This window comes from Anopheles bellator, chromosome 2 (genome assembly GCF_943735745.2).
Source record: "Anopheles bellator chromosome 2, idAnoBellAS_SP24_06.2, whole genome shotgun sequence".
In the NCBI taxonomy this organism is placed as follows: domain Eukaryota; kingdom Metazoa; phylum Arthropoda; class Insecta; order Diptera; family Culicidae; genus Anopheles; species Anopheles bellator.
Genome location: NC_071286.1, coordinates 18,019,689 through 18,034,936, shown reverse-complemented (window position 1 = coordinate 18,034,936; position 15,248 = coordinate 18,019,689). Strand labels below are relative to the sequence as shown.

General features: G+C 50.7%; 2 protein-coding genes across 2 annotated transcripts in view; one reads left to right on the top strand and one right to left on the bottom strand.

The window, feature by feature from the left end:
* The window catches only part of LOC131211342 (cadherin-89D), a 32,625-nt gene that overhangs the window by 2,717 nt on the left and 14,660 nt on the right, over positions 1-15,248 (top strand). The gene's annotated exons all lie outside the window — the stretch shown is intronic.
* Positions 6,738-8,087, bottom strand: LOC131211343 (uncharacterized). The gene is made up of 2 exons (XM_058204771.1): positions 7,931-8,087; positions 6,738-7,841 (listed from the first exon to the last, which is right to left on the bottom strand). The coding sequence occupies exons 1-2, from the start codon at positions 7,967-7,969 to the stop codon at positions 6,738-6,740; spliced, it is 1,143 nt and encodes a 380-aa protein (XP_058060754.1). The 5' UTR covers positions 7,970-8,087.

The window sequence follows — 15,248 nt, the reverse complement described above, 5'->3', positions numbered from 1 at the left end:
GCCACCCTATCGAACCCTAATCGTTGGGAACTATTATGCTGCATTAAATTAAATTAACTTCAAATCACGCGTTCGGAAAGGGTAATGTGTCAGTTCTCGAATACTCGTTCGGGGTTAGGTTCTCTACTAGCCTCTAACACTGCCCTCAGTTTTGTGCCAGAGAATGACTCATCCGAGGTACAGTTCGGCCAGTGAGTGGATTGCTTACGATACATTCTAAACTGGCTGCTGAAACGGTACAGAACGCGAACGCTACCCAACGGTCCACCATCGAAAACACCAAACAAAAACATGTTCTAAAGCCGTAATTTGTTTCGTCCGCGCCGAAAGTACCACTTACTGGCAAATACATTAATTAATCAACACCTCCAAGAACGGCAAGAACGGCGCACCCCCAGCAATGCTCGCGATTAAAGAATCCCGATTTCGGTACTCAAGTGCCCGGAGTTATGCTCTGTGCGATGGTGGGCGATAAAAACGGCGGCAGAACGCGTGGGGCAGCACGCCAACAGCTGTTGCGATAAATAATGGCTAAAAAAGTGGAGCTAAAATAAGTAGCGTCCGGGGCGGCGGCGGAGAAGCCCCCGGCTGCTCCTCAGCCTGTAAGCACTACGGAGAGAAAGTTCAGATCGTGATGATTGATTCCGGAGAAGCCGGGCGAAGCCATTTGGGCGAGAACTAGCCCGCCCCCCGACGAGGCGGACAGGTGTTCATAATTACAAGATATGCTACACAGTGCATTGTGTCGGCCACCCTCTCCCCTCCCCACACACACAGCACTCCCACATTATGGGGCTTTCCATTCTCACATTCCTGAGATTAGTATGCGCGCCCGCGTGTGTGTGGGTCCTTTTGTTTTCCACACCGAATCGTCGGAGGGTCTCCCGGGATTCCAGCGCGGAGGTCCCGGCATCATGTTGCACCGGATGAGGTGCAGCGCTGGGAAGCCAATTTCTCCGTCGTTGCATTGTGCACGGCAACATATGCGCCCGCGGAGCGAGAGTGAATTTGTCACAAACGCAGCGCACTGGGTTAATGAAATGCTGCACCCAATGCCGGTGTGGCGATGCCCAAAATGGGCGCTAATGAGGTGCAGAGATTAGAGCGCGGATAGAGCGCCACATAATTGCGCAAAAAAGCGCCGCGCCAATGTGACGACGAGCGCAAGTAGAATCGCGTTACTTTCCATTTTTCCTGTGGAGAGCACGTCGTGAGTGTCGCGCGAGGCGGCCACTTTCTTCAGGGCGCACTTTTCCTTTCTCCTGTCAAAATATTTCGGCATCTTTCAGCTTCTCGGAACTCCTAAATCAGCGAACGCGGGGGGGCAACGCGCACGCTTCTAAGCGCCTCTCGGGCGGCGACGTCCCTTTCGGCTTTGTCTTAGTTTTCCCGCGACTAATTAGCAAAGGAAAGTAAACGCAGTCCACTGGCCGGGTCTAGGGGGGACTCTAGGACCAGCCAGCCGACTCTCCCCCCCCTGGGGAGTGATAAGTGGCGATGGGAAGCGCACTCGGGTACGCACTAAGCGCCGCAATTTGGGACCCTTTTACGGTGGCGGCGGCCAGAGGGCGTTCACAGTATGTCCGGGTGATGATTTTATGAGCCCCAATGGGGGGGCTCAGGTCTACCTATCAAAATGTGAGACAAGTTTGACGAGAGATTTTGGTTTCGCGTGCGGTATACATTACCCCTTTCGGTTAATTAAATTAACTGTAATCTTTATGTAGGGGCCCGCTTTGAGAAAGATCACCTCGGTCATCGACAAAGCAGATCGTTGGCTGAAAACGAGCAGTGCCCGAGGTACAGACTCCTATCTATGAATGTACAACAAATGGGCGACTGTTTGGACCCACAAAACTCTTTCACCGCAATGACTCCCTGGCGTAGGGTCATGTCTTTCGCCACCCATTGCTACAATGTTAATTAAGGGCAACCGATAGAACTGGGTGAAGAGATTTTTATTAAAAAGCATCATTTTTATGACCATCCACTTTTTATTCCGACCGTACATCGTTCTCACTTCATTCTCATTAATTCATGAGGTGAATGTTGATTTACGTCTTTTTTAATTGCTGCGCTAGAAGTGGCGAAAGGCAGAATTTCAATCGCCAACATCTTTCAAAGATCATTCTTAAATTTAAAATAAACTTGGTCAAACCTCAAATTGACCTCCATTTTTGCCCGGTGAAGAAAGTGTGTTTGAAAGTAAATTTTATAAACAAAAATACCTGTTCTGAAACGTTTTCTCGAAACATGATTGTAATAAGAAAAAATAATAAGTCTGTGCGTGGTTGGAACCATTTTTCAATGTATTATTTTTATCTGAAATACAAGCAATTGTTTTTGGATACTCTCTGCCATAATTTACCTTTAGTTGTCCGATGAGTAATTTAATCGGAATAAAATTAGTTCTGTGTTTGATATTTTATTTTGGGCTAACAAAAAAATTGTGTAAATATTGAAACAAGTTACAGATGAGACAGTGAACCGTAGATACAACACACAGAATGCTCCCAGCCAATAGTCACTGATTTTTAGGATCAATTTTTAGTATTTCAAATTTTTTCGTTGACTTTTAAACATGTTTTTGTATGTTCTGTTAACTCATCTGGCACCAAAATAACGGAACAATTGAATATTGTTTTATTTATCGGGCGACCAGTCATCTTCGATATTAGACATCTTCGATATCCTTGCATCTCCTTACAATGTTCTTACAGATTTTAAGCAAACAAATATCGATGATGGGGGGGGACTTAAAGTCAGGCTTCAATTTAAAATTGACTAAATTTTATATTATCAAGAAATGTACATTTTTCCACGAATTGAATAGTCGCTGTATAAGAGTTGTAGATAAACCCTTACCTGTGACCTCTTCCCAGAACCAGGCTGCCAGGTTGTTGTGCAGTCTGATGTTTGACGAAGGTGCCCATAAACGCTGTGGCCACCGCTCCGAACAGATGTGTTTTATATTTTCCACAGTTCAAACGTGCTCCTTCGAGGAAAAACGAAAAGATATTTTCCAACCACACTGAACCGACCTTTCAATCGACCCACCGAGCCTCGTAATTACTCTTCTCTCTCCTCGCGTGGACGTTGGGCGTAGAAAAAGGAAAAAGGCGAAGCGCTTCGTTTGCGTGGACAGCAAATTGGACAGCGTTTGACCCGAAAAGAAACGGCGTAAGCCCGCGAGCTGGCCACTGGGTGGTGGGTCGACTAGGACACTAAATAAAGCTTCCACGCGGCTTCGGGTGGTAATTTACGACCCACCCCCCGAGGGGGGGGCGCGCAGAGCACGAAGACTCGAAAGCAGTTATGCCATTGGCCATCGGCTCATCGCGTGGACGGACCTGGGGCCCACCGAAAAGGACAGCGCTTCTGGTGACAAATGAAAGCGGTGGCCCGAGGTGGCCTCCGCAAAGCGGCCCGACACTCCTCGGTTCCAAGTCGGCCAGACTGGGGGGAAAATAAAAGGCTCCGAAAAAACACTGGCCACTAAACAACCTAACCCGGGGACATGTCAACCCCGTGTTCGTAACACAAGACACAACACCGCCGGGTGCCTTTTTGGTGGGAAAATGAAAATTAAAATCCAAACCCTCCCCAACGGGCCATTTGCCGACCGGGCCATGGATTGTACCCGGAGCCGAGTGCCGCCGGGGCCGGCGAAATGGCGAGACGCACTGTGAACTGGGTTAAATTTATGTACAAAACCGAAATTTGTAATCAACCCGTCCCGTCGGCGGGGAAGTGAGAGGGACTCTGGCTGAGACTGACCAGCGTCGGAGCGACCGGACCGAAGAGTGGAGCGGTCATAAAGAGCAGTCCCAAAGTCTGCTGGAGCAAGCAAATTTTATTATTGAAGAAGGTGTAAACCCGTGTTCCGTAAGCTGAAGTTTGTTTTGGTTGAAAAAAAAGGTTATGGCCCGATTGGACCCTTGGAAAGAACTCCCAACCGGAGGAGGTCCGCTCTTCCTTTAACCTGCTGTTGAGTTGCTTGGCTGACGATGAACGATGTACTCTGCAGAACAAGCGAATGATGTTGAATGTTTTTTTCTCTTATTACTGCGGCTCTGGGTCGGTCGAAGGAAGCCGGTCGAAGGTGGAACACTCTCATTGCATAGCTCTAACGAATGGTTCCTTCCATTGCTTTCTTCTATTGCGTGTAGTTCCGGTTTAATGTTTGTGAAGAACGAGCCGTGAATTTTTTTTGCCAATTACAGTATTTAATAATCAAAAAGAATGTTTAGCAATTAGAATTCCATAGAGCTCAAGGCAATTAAACCACAAAGTAACAGTCTTCGTAGGATGAAGTTTGTGTCTGTGGTCACCTTTGCCCAATCAGGGGACTTTCAGTAAAATCAGTTAGCCGAAGGTTGAAATGTTTGAAGCCACTCACAGCTTCAATTTCAATATAATTCAAGGAAAAAGGCAGTTTGATAAATCTAAAGTGCCACGTTCAACTGAACAAGCTGTACATGGCGTAGAATTAACAGGATTGAATCTCATAAGTCTCCCCTTTGAACACTAACATTTGAATTGAAGTTGAGTCCTCACCAATCCCATATTGAGTCCATACTACAATTTTTTAAAGGTGATCCACCTCGGTACAATGAACCACAAAAAAGTTACCTTTTCCCACCCGAGATCCTGGTAGAACCGGGTGGCGGCCAAGGGGCACTCCGTGTGCCCCGGTGGCGGTTAGACGCGGCCCGGTGCGGCACCGACGTAAGCATCGCCATCATCACGCCCGATTCACCGATGATATACGGTGGTGATGAATGAAGTTCCGCGTTCTGTGCCGTTCTGTTCCGCGGCCCGGACCAGGCCTTGGGAAGGCCGCCCCGGGAAAGTGCGCGCCATCGGCCCACGGACAGAAAGGATGGGGAAGGTGGCCGGTGGGGGCTCCATGCACGTAACCATTCATCTGTTCGGTAACGATTTCTTTCCATCATCGAAACGAATTAGTTGGATGTACCTTTACCGGCCCGCAGTAAGTAGGGCTCCAGCCCCGGATCAACAGGCCTCAACACGACGGTAAGGTTCTGCCGATTCTCTGCCCTTCATCACCCGCCAGTCTCACTCGCTGACCGGGTTTTCTTTTTTCTCGCTGCTCGTGCTCCTTCTCATTTCGCTCCAGTTCAAGGGTTCATCGGGGCCCTCCGGTTCCGTTAGCGCCCGCCGACGGCGATCCACCCATCCCAGGCTGAATTTTCTTTTCCAGCCCCCGGCGGTGGCGCTTCGTGCTTCACGTCATGACCCATATCCTCCTCGGCGTTCCTGGAGCGCGCTTCCGTTAGCGTTCCGCGAGGAAAAGCCGCGTGGCTCGCAATCTGCAAATCGTTAACTTCATCCTGACGACTGCGAATCTCGAGCTCATTTAGGATACGCCGCTTTTTTCAACCTTTTCCGGATCTCTCTCGTCGGGAGGGAGGTCAGAAATTACGTCAATCCTGCTGGCTGGCTGTTCCTGTAGCCGAGGAGCTACTGGTTGAGCGTCGTCACGCAGCACACCGGAAGAGATCTGCGTTTGCGAAAATTTCCATCTGTTCCATTTGCGCCACTTAATGACATTACAATATTCCGCCATGGATTCACCCTTGGTGTGTCTGTTTCGTGCATAACAGAGGCGAACGCTTTCGCGTGTCTCGGAGAGATGAGCCAATGAGACACACAATTCTGGGCCGCTGGGTACATTAACTAAAAATAACCGACTGATGAAGTACCCTTTCGGGATTCGTTCCGCTTCGAAAGGCGCCAAACCTGACAAGAGGCACTCCAACCGTGCCGTGCTCTGTGATCCTTCGCTGCACAACAAGAAAGATGCATTTTAATCCGACCCGAGCGCCGGCGAGCTCCATTTGATACATTCAGTCGCATCATCACCCGCCCGGCGCAATCACTGCCCTGCGGACTCGTTTGCTGCACAAACCGCGCAACAAAGAAAGGAATCCCAGACGACGGACCTTACGGGTGTCTTCGGCGAGCAGAAAAGCAGCTATCAAACTGAGTCGGGTTCTGTCGTGCGCTTCCTTTAACCGGCTGGAAAGGGGGAAAAATGGCCCGGATTTTAGCACACAGAAGAGATACAACTCTAAACCCGACACCGGTCCGGTGCTGGATCCCTCGGTGTTGGCCTTCCGCGCGCGCTCCCGGGGAGGGCAAGATAACACCCGTGTGGAGGTGATGAAAATTGGGCAGAAGGACACAGATACCGATGGAAAGGAAGACTGGCTCTCCGATGTGCGCGACCAAGCGACACACAATGTCTATTCAGTGGGAAAAGCGGAAAAAACAGGAAGCAACACCCGCCGGCTTCCCTTGCGCTCGGAACCGCTCTCGGAAAACCCTGGCCCGAGTGCAACCATAAAGGAGCGCCCGGTTCCACGCGTTGTGCAAGCATTCCGGTGCCAGCCACCGACACCACCGCCAACCTCACAAAATCGTCGTCTTCCGTTGAAATGGCCACCGGGGCTGTTTTGGTGCTGCGGTCCACTTTGGCGCTATCGTCGGCTACATAACCACGAGCTGGGAAGATGTGAAAACTCTCTGACGGCGTGCCGTGCGGACTCGCCGACACCATTTGCAAACCTGAAGTGGGACACCGCGTTTTTCCCGGACTCTCCACGAGTTACGCGAGTGTCCACATAACGCCCGGTGAGGTGCTGCGGCTGACAAATGGTGTGATGAAAACCAAACCGTGGAGTAGTTTCGAGTATTTATTGTGGCGCCCCTCGTCACTCGTAGTCCAGCATGACCCGACACTGGGGCAGTGCCGTCCGCAGCTCCTCGATGTCATCGTAGTGGATCGGGTGGAACCCGGACTGGCGGTGGAACAAGGAGCACCCATCGAAGCACAGCAACCGCAGCCGACCCAGCTTCGCGCTCAGCTCGTCCAGTAGCATCGATTCCAGGTGGCAGGACACGAAGATCAGCTTCTGGAGACCGTTGGCCGGGCTCAGGTGCTTCAGGACATCGACCGGGAGCGCAACACCGGCCAGCTCGAGGGCGGCCAGGTTCGGGAAGCGGTCCAGCCACCCGAAAATCACCTCCGCCTGGATCGAGCGGGCCGTAAAGTGGAGACACAGCCGGGACACGCCGGTGATGTTCTGCGTGATGAACTCCATCGTCCGCGGTGCGTCCGTACCGGTGGAGTGGATGAAGAAGCGCTTCAGGTGGTCCACCCGGAAGTAGTGGCACGACTCGTCCGTCACCTTGATCAGCGACAGGTTCTCCAGGGCGGGCAGATTGATCGGCGGGGCCGGTGGTTTGACGTACGGGTAGTAGTCACTGATCAGAAGCAACCGGAGGGAGCGCAGCGAAGACAGCGGTTCCAGTGCCCGCGGGTTGTTGATGTTCATCTCGGCGATCACCAGGTCGACCAGGTTGACGGCGTGCTCACAGATGGCGGCCAGCATCGACTCCTTCAGGCCCATCCCGAGCGGAATGTACTTGGCGCGCGTGTCGACGATCTGCAACCGGCGGCCGCGCAGCAACCGTTCCGACGCGCACGACTCGATTCGGAAGTCGGCCATGTTGAAGTACAGCGAGTCGGCACTGTGCGCCAGCAGGCGTATCATCAGCTTGACGATCCGCAACCGGGCGTCCGTCAGCGGGCTGCCCAGGTTCGCCCGCAGCACCACGCTGTAGTACTCCCGGTCGCTCTGCTCGAGCAGCGCGGCCATCTGTTTCAGCGCCGGCAACGATTGGTCGAGGTTCACCAGCAGCCGGAAGCGGTGGATGTAGACCCCGGAGAAGATGATATCGTACCAGTGGCGGCACACCAGGGCCGCATTCTTGATGTCCCGCAGCGCCAAGTAGTCGAAAATTTCACACATCAGCTACGGAGACACAACAACAACAACAACACCGAGGAACTGTCATCGATCGAAGCGACCTCTCATACACAGCGCTGGCCGGACTGGCTTACCTCGAACGGTAGATCGTGGAAGTGGAGACCACTGCCCATTGCGTTGAATCGTTCTCCGGGAGGCCACTACGAGTCAACAACGGCAAGAACGTAAGCGGTAAAGATCTGCCGGAAAAATCTCGCTCTTCGGGAACTGCGAACAAAACCCCCGAAACACAATGCACGGCGCAAGTGCGTCAATGTCAAGTTCGTTTGACACGATCGCAGAGCGGGGATCGCAGATCACGTAATGCTCGCCAGGCCTGAGCTCACCAGCGCGCATGTCAGGGCAAGTGCATTTTGTTTGCAAATAAAACGCTCGCGGACGGTCTTCTGGCCGCGGCCGCCTTTTTACGCTCCCCACGGGGTGACGCGTCGTCTCGTCGGTTCCGCTGTTTATTTTTACTTTCAATCTCGGAAACCATGGCTACGGGCGAAGGCGGCGGCGACGGTGACGAAGAGGGCCCGCTTGTAAACAGTTCTCATGTGGTGCGTTGTATTTGTTCAGCTGAGCTGTCAACTTTCACGCGCGCTGCCTTCAGATCTTCGTGATCGTGTAGAGTTGTGGGGATCATTCCGTGGGCTAGAATACTTTCGAGGGAATATGCGCTGAAATGCTGGAATCATTGCTGGATGATACGGAACGTAGCGGATTCTTCATTAGAGTGCAATAAAATTGACACATGTCCCGGATGTTATTGACAGCAATCTATAAACAATCAGATTTGTTTGCTGCATCGCCATTTTCTGATGAGTTTGTCAATTGTTCTACGTGCAGACTATAGCGCCAGCATCCAGGATCCGGTCGGGGGTTATTATCCGACAAGTGTTTATTATTTAAATAGAAAATTTCTTACAGCATGCCATTTTTGGGAAGTGAGTCATCTTGCGCTTATAATTTATGACGAGTGTTCAAAATTAGTAGTAGATTTCAAAATTGTCCGCCTCAAAATCTAAACCTTGTAAAAAGTGTTGCAACATGATCCAAGCCGCACCGTGGCCATTATTGTTATACGATGTAATGTAATTGAAATGCAACGATAATTGTGGGACCGGATCAATCTTTCATAATAACGGAAAATCATCGAAACAGTTTAGCAAATTTACGGCCTCCTGAAGCTTTCTGTACAATTTCCAACGCCATGCCGAACGCCGGAAACGACTGGTTGGATTATAATATTTATTACATGGACTCCAAGTCCGGGACCCCGGAGCACAAGGGCTGGAACCGTTCTGGTGTTACTCCCGTCCCACAGATGTGCACCGGAAGTTCCATATCTCTAGAGAAAGCAACCCGGGCAGGCCACTCTACTTGAGAGGCGTACAGCCTTGCAGGATGCCCGGCAGCCCGACAGGATGCGGGGAACACCATTTACATTGATTTCCTCGGACAATTCAACTCACCCGACAATCGGGTGGTGGTGGCACACACTTCGGTACAGGACGGGCACCATTACGTTCCATTTCCGTCGCCCGGATCTCACCGGAAAGGCCGCCGTATGGGTCGGCCGGTGCGTGACACATAGCCATTCGAAGGAGCCCCCGGCCGTTTTGCGTCACCTTTTTGGGAGAACACGCCATACGCAGGGTCCTCCACAGGGAGACGCATTCCACCTCGCTGCACATTGCACACTAATGTGTTGGGGTTGTGTTTTTTTCCCTCACTTGGTCCTTGTGCCGTGTCTTTATGACGCCGTCCATTAAACGCTACGCTTATTTACCCATGAATCATCAGGCAGGATTGCTGGTGAATGCTTTCAAGCAAAGTTTTCCCATTCTCCGGCCGAGGCAAATGCGTTATGTTTTCTGATTTAATGTAGAGTATTGCATGGTTAAAGGCTGTTTACAAATGGCACCGAATCCAGAATCGATTGCGGGCCTGGCGAAAAATAAAAATGGGTGAGCTATTTTAAAACTGCCCAACCGACTGCGGAATCATTTTGGCATCATTGCACCGAACAGAACAATGTGCGAATGTGATGTGCGAGTAAGCAACAAACACGGGCGTGGGTCTATTGTTTTTTGCGCGATTTTTGGGCCACCCGTTTACGCGGTGGCCTTACACAATGTTTATTCGCTTGATTGTTGAAGCCTGAAGCGCCTCGATGCACAATATTTACGCGAAATGAAAGATCAATGGTTGATTGGATTGTGCCAAAAAGAGGAGCATCAGGAGAGAGAGAGAAATATGTGGAGCTCCGTTTTTCCTGTGGCTGGTCGATAATTCGGCTGAATTTAATCAACGTCGGCGGATGTATCAGCGGTGGCTTAATTGGCACGCGGATTTGTTGCCATCTTTTTTTGCCGAACGCGATCGATCGGAGCGGATCGGAATGAAACCGAAACCGTGTGATGCAACCGCGGGCCACGCAGGGGGTGCGTGTTGAGGACGCCTCTAGCGCCGGGTGGAGCAGCATTAGCTCCGTTTACCATTTCGTTAGCATCCGGCAAACCGAGTCCAACTGGGTTGTGGGGGAGCCCGAAAAAGGAAAGCCAACAGCATTGTGCAACACAACTATTGGCTTAACCCACTCTCTGTTCGGTGGAAGATTCGGAAGATGGTGACGCGAATTCGGGCGACGAATGGATACGCAAACCCCTGGGCGAGAGTCGCGGCCAGTGAAAGGCCTGTGCGGACCGGTCGGGAAAGGAGCAAAACGAAACAAATCGAACAACCCGTCGGAGAGGGCCCTCCGAAAAGCAAAAAAAGCCCCCAAAAAAGCCTCTCACGTCACTGAGACCCAAATGCCACTGCGCCTCGTCCGGGAAAAACAAACGAAAATGACGGAATAACTATAACGGAGGAAAATTATGATTTCACACTTGGGCGGATGAAGGAGTGGCTCTGATTTTCGAGTTTGTTTTTCAAGCACCCGGTTCAGCAGCTTTTTTTTCGTTGTATTGCTTTGTTATTGTTATGGCATCGATGATCAAGCGATCAAGCGTTGTTGGGGCCGCCCCGATGGAAAAAGTACACCACGGACCACGGCATCGTAAAACAAAGCGAGCCGCGGCCGATAGAGGATGTGGTGATGATCGCCGGCTGATCGATGGGTTCGATCCATTTACGTCACGTCACGAGGAAATTAAGTAATGGCCGCTTCCCTTGCGCAGATTTATGACTACCCTTTTTCGGCCGCGCCCAAGCATTATATGATGCCAGCGAAGAAAGTGCCGCTCTCGGAGGGCGGCTTTCTAAAAGGGTGATGGTTATTGGGCCCCACATCGATCAACAACGAGCCACGATCATGATGAATGGGCTTTCGATCAACGGGGGCCCCAAAACGGCACATTCCTGAGGAAAACTCCCCAGGAACAGATCCACCCACCGGCGCGTCCCGTTAAAGAGTGCCGCGGAGATTGTTTTCGCAGCCCGCGGAACAATTGGTTCCAAGAAAATGGCGCTAAAGATTGAAAATTTTGGCCCGGCCCGCACACCGGCACCGCGGTACCGCTAATCGGCCGATAACTCAAGGCAAGGAAAAGATGGGAGATCATGCTGGCGGGGTTGCGTTTTTAGGGCGGCTTCCCGGAGGATCTGTCGGAATCGGCTCGCGGGAGGCCCATTAACATGGTGTGGCCCATCTTGCGCGTGCGCAATTGCGGCTACGGGCGCAGAACGAATCGCTCGGCACGCAACCCTGATCGCGGAGAGGACTTTAAGGCTGACCGTACTTGAACATGTCAATCGAACTTGTTGAGCTCTTTGTCCTCCGAAACTCCGAACGCCGAAAAGTTGTCCACAGGTTGATGGAGCTGACGGACCCACTCGATGTCTCAAGCGTTTAATGCCAGCCAGCGCGCCCCTCTGACATGGTGGCGTGAAATTTCTCTTCGCTACGCCATCCGCTAGCTCATTTGTTTGTTAATTTTTCCGCATTTTTGTTTCGCGCTCCCCTATTGGTTGTCTCATCAGCCATTAACCCGCTCGGGTGGTGATGGTGTTAAAACCACGGCACCACGTAATGCGTCCAGAAGTTGTCGTATTGCGCTGACAGCGGGCCACTTGATGATGTCCAGCGTCACGACGTCGTCTTGGGATGTCCAGGACGGTGGCACTGCGGTACTACGCTGACTGCCGAGTGGCGAGTCTGACAAGGAAAACAATTCGATTTGTTCGTTGTGGAACCATTTTCTACTTCAATTGGACGGCGGACGGACCAGTGATCTTCGACTGGTCTGAAAGACTAAGTTCGTGGAATTTCATGTCTCAAGCCCAACTAATCTGCCGCGGCTCTGTGGAATGTGAATCGGAGTTCATCAAAGCCCTCAATTTGTGGTGGGTTATTGATATTCCGGTCCACTAACATTGTAATGTACTCAACATCATGTAGGTCTTTCGGTATTACAGAACCTCATCGATGGATGTTGGTTGGCATCGATCTCTTGCAGGCCAATAAACATCATGCAACATCCTCCACAATATAGACCCTAGAATAGACTCCTTAACCACCAACAACTGGAATGCAACGAAACGTCGTTCAAGGACATCCAATTTCTCGTGTAACGCTTCTAGACCACCAATATTATTCTGGAGAGTTGATCAATATGGCTCCGAAGCTAAGCTCACCCGTTTCCCAACCACGTAGTAGGTGAAAATGAAGGAAAAGAAGCAGAAAAGACGAACAAACGTTTCTGATTCCCGCGGGTGTCGTTACGCGGCTGTTTGCATTTTCCCTGCTTCAGAGTGGTGCGGACATTAATCGTAGCCGTGGACCGGTTGACCAGCAGCCGTGAGATGTCATCTTTTCGGCTTCTCGGACGTGTCAGACCAGAAGCAAAAACTGTATATTCACATAACGAATGACCCGGGGTCGAGAGACCTGGCGGGGGCGAGTGCTGGGCGGCGGCTGCTTAAGTGCTTATGTTTTCGCTCATCAAAACAAACGCGGGAACACCCCCGGGTGCCTTAATTCGTTGCCACTTCAGCACGAGATTCGCCGCAATCGTATAAATCGTTGCTGGAGAGAAAAAAGGGAAAAGCCTGGGTGCGGTTCGGGAGTGTCACGGGAGGATTGGGACCTGCTTTTAATAACCTTCGCTACCCGGCTTGACTTGACGGTTGACGTTTGCTTTTAATTGAACGTGGTGTCGCTCGCTGGTTTACGGCAGCCTTCGTCACGCCGGACAAAGAATTGGGCCAAGAATGGTGATTCAATTGAGGAGGGAAAAAATCATTGGAAAAGTGTCCCCATTTATGTGGGCGCGGGTTATGAAACGTTTCGATGGGGTTCCGAGGTTCGGGGCTGAGTGGTTTCTATATTTATGACCCGACGGCGGGTGAGTAATCGATTTTTCCTCGAAGACACGCGAATGCTGTTAATTGTAATTGGCCCTATGATTCACATTTTTAAAACTGTAACAAATGTGTAAGGATCAACAAAAAGTTTTTCATTTGAATTAAGTATTTAGCAACACAAGATTTTGGAATGATTGAGTCAAGATTAGGCTGTACTACTATGGCTCAACAATTTCGAGAATTGATTTTAAAATCAAAATATTTTTATTCTTCTAAATATATGCCATCAGCCATGAAGTAATCAATACTCTAAGCAACTAATCTCTGTCTACATTTGTTCAAAATTTCGAAAAGGGTCTTCAACACATTCTTCGTTTCGACTCTCATCTCCCGGCTATCGACTCTAAACGTTGGCCACGCAGGGGTCTCTTTAACTAACAGCGAAGACAACTGTTTCCCGTTTTTTCACCACAGTTCAATGCTCGATTAATACTAATGAAGCCATATTTTTGCAATAACTGAAATTAATTTCATATCCCTATAACCAGCTTAACAATAGCTTCGTTAGTTTGCGTTCAGTTGTCGCGTTCAACATTGGGACAAAACTAAAATAAAAAGTTCAAACACGTAGAACAGACTCGGAACCCTTTGTAAACAAATGACAATCAAAGCAAAAGTAAACAGGGAAATATGAAAAATATAACTAAAAATGAAAATTAGCTAAGAAAAAACAACGAATAGGAAAAAAAACTATAAACATGAATAGTAAAAGATTCGATTGCTGCTAAGCGCCTTCTTTCAGTTTGGAAAGCATGCAAAAGGTGCCATTTACATACCCAATACGATTTATTTGATGCAACTGTAACTGTAGGTCATATTCCGCTCCATTCCCGTGTGTAGCGCATCAAAAAACCCTCAGCACAGTGCGACTATTTTTATCCAGTTTCATCACCCGAAAACAATGGCATGTACGAAACCGCTCCTAAACAGCCACCAAAAGCCATTAACAACACCCATCGGCAGCATCTTCCCAAAATGAATCTCACTGCTACACTGCGTTGAATGGCGTCTTTATTTGCATAGCTGGTAAGCCTCACCCAAACAGCAGGGGGGGTAGAGCCCTCAAAGTCGTCGTCTCCGGAGGCCAAGGGGAGCCCAGGAACAACATTTGGACAGCAGCGTCGCCGTCGTCGTCGCGCGTTAAGGCACGCACGCAACGTCAATTATCCACGCAACGCCCGACAGCGAAGGGCTTTCCCAGCCCTTCGGATTGACACCACCGCTCGGAGCTTCTCACGCAGCCAAAAGAAAATGGGACCCGGGAGCCAGGAAAACCCCCTTCTTTCGCTTTCTTTTCGTCGCTGGCAGTGGCCCGGCTGCTTCCCGGGGTCCTTCGCTGCCGAGCGCCCCCTGGCGGGGTGGACTATTTGTCTTCAAAAGTTTAGTCAGCTGGCGTGGCCCTGCGTGTGCGGTAGATCACCATCCAGCCGGCCCTCACGCCGGCTTTTCGGGTTGTCCAAATATTTTTCTTTCTTTCATCTCACGCTGGTTACGTGCGCTGCTCGGCGAACCCTCTCGAGAATACGCGCTGCAGTCGGACGCCGGCCTTCGAGGGTCGGCTTCGGCGGGGGTTTATTAATAGAGCGTGGTGAGCATGGTAATTTCCCTGGCGCGGCCTTTTTTCTGCCTCTTCTTCCCTTCTGTGTGGCGGGCTCCGCGGGCAGTGTCTTAAGACTCCATTACTCATACGGGACCAGACGGGCGGGCTTTTGCCGGATTGCCCACTCCGAGCCCCCGCCACATGTGGTTTTGAGGTTTATCGGTATTTAATCTTAAACCGTGCGCACAGTAGCCTGTGGCCGCACGGAACAGCAGCGAGGCCACTTCCTCCGAGGCTCGAAAGTGTTTTTGGGCTGTCCGCGATACGGCCTAATAGCCTGACCGACCGACTGGGCTCAATGTTGGGCCGGTACGGCACACACCGGGAGACCCAAATCTGGTTCGGTTTCACACAAAGAAGCGGTTTTTCAGTTGTGTTTCCCTAAAAGCCAATGTGGTCGAGAATGGAACAGGGGCGAAGCACTATCTATTGGTCAGGTG

Coding starts and splice junctions, on each gene's coding strand:
- LOC131211343 (XM_058204771.1), bottom strand. CDS start 7,969: ATGGGCAGTGGTCTCCACTTCCACGATCTACCGTTCGAG. Junction 7,842..7,930: donor TCCACGATCTACCGTTCGAG/GTAAGCCAGTCC, acceptor GTGTCTCCGTAG/CTGATGTGTGAAATTTTCGA.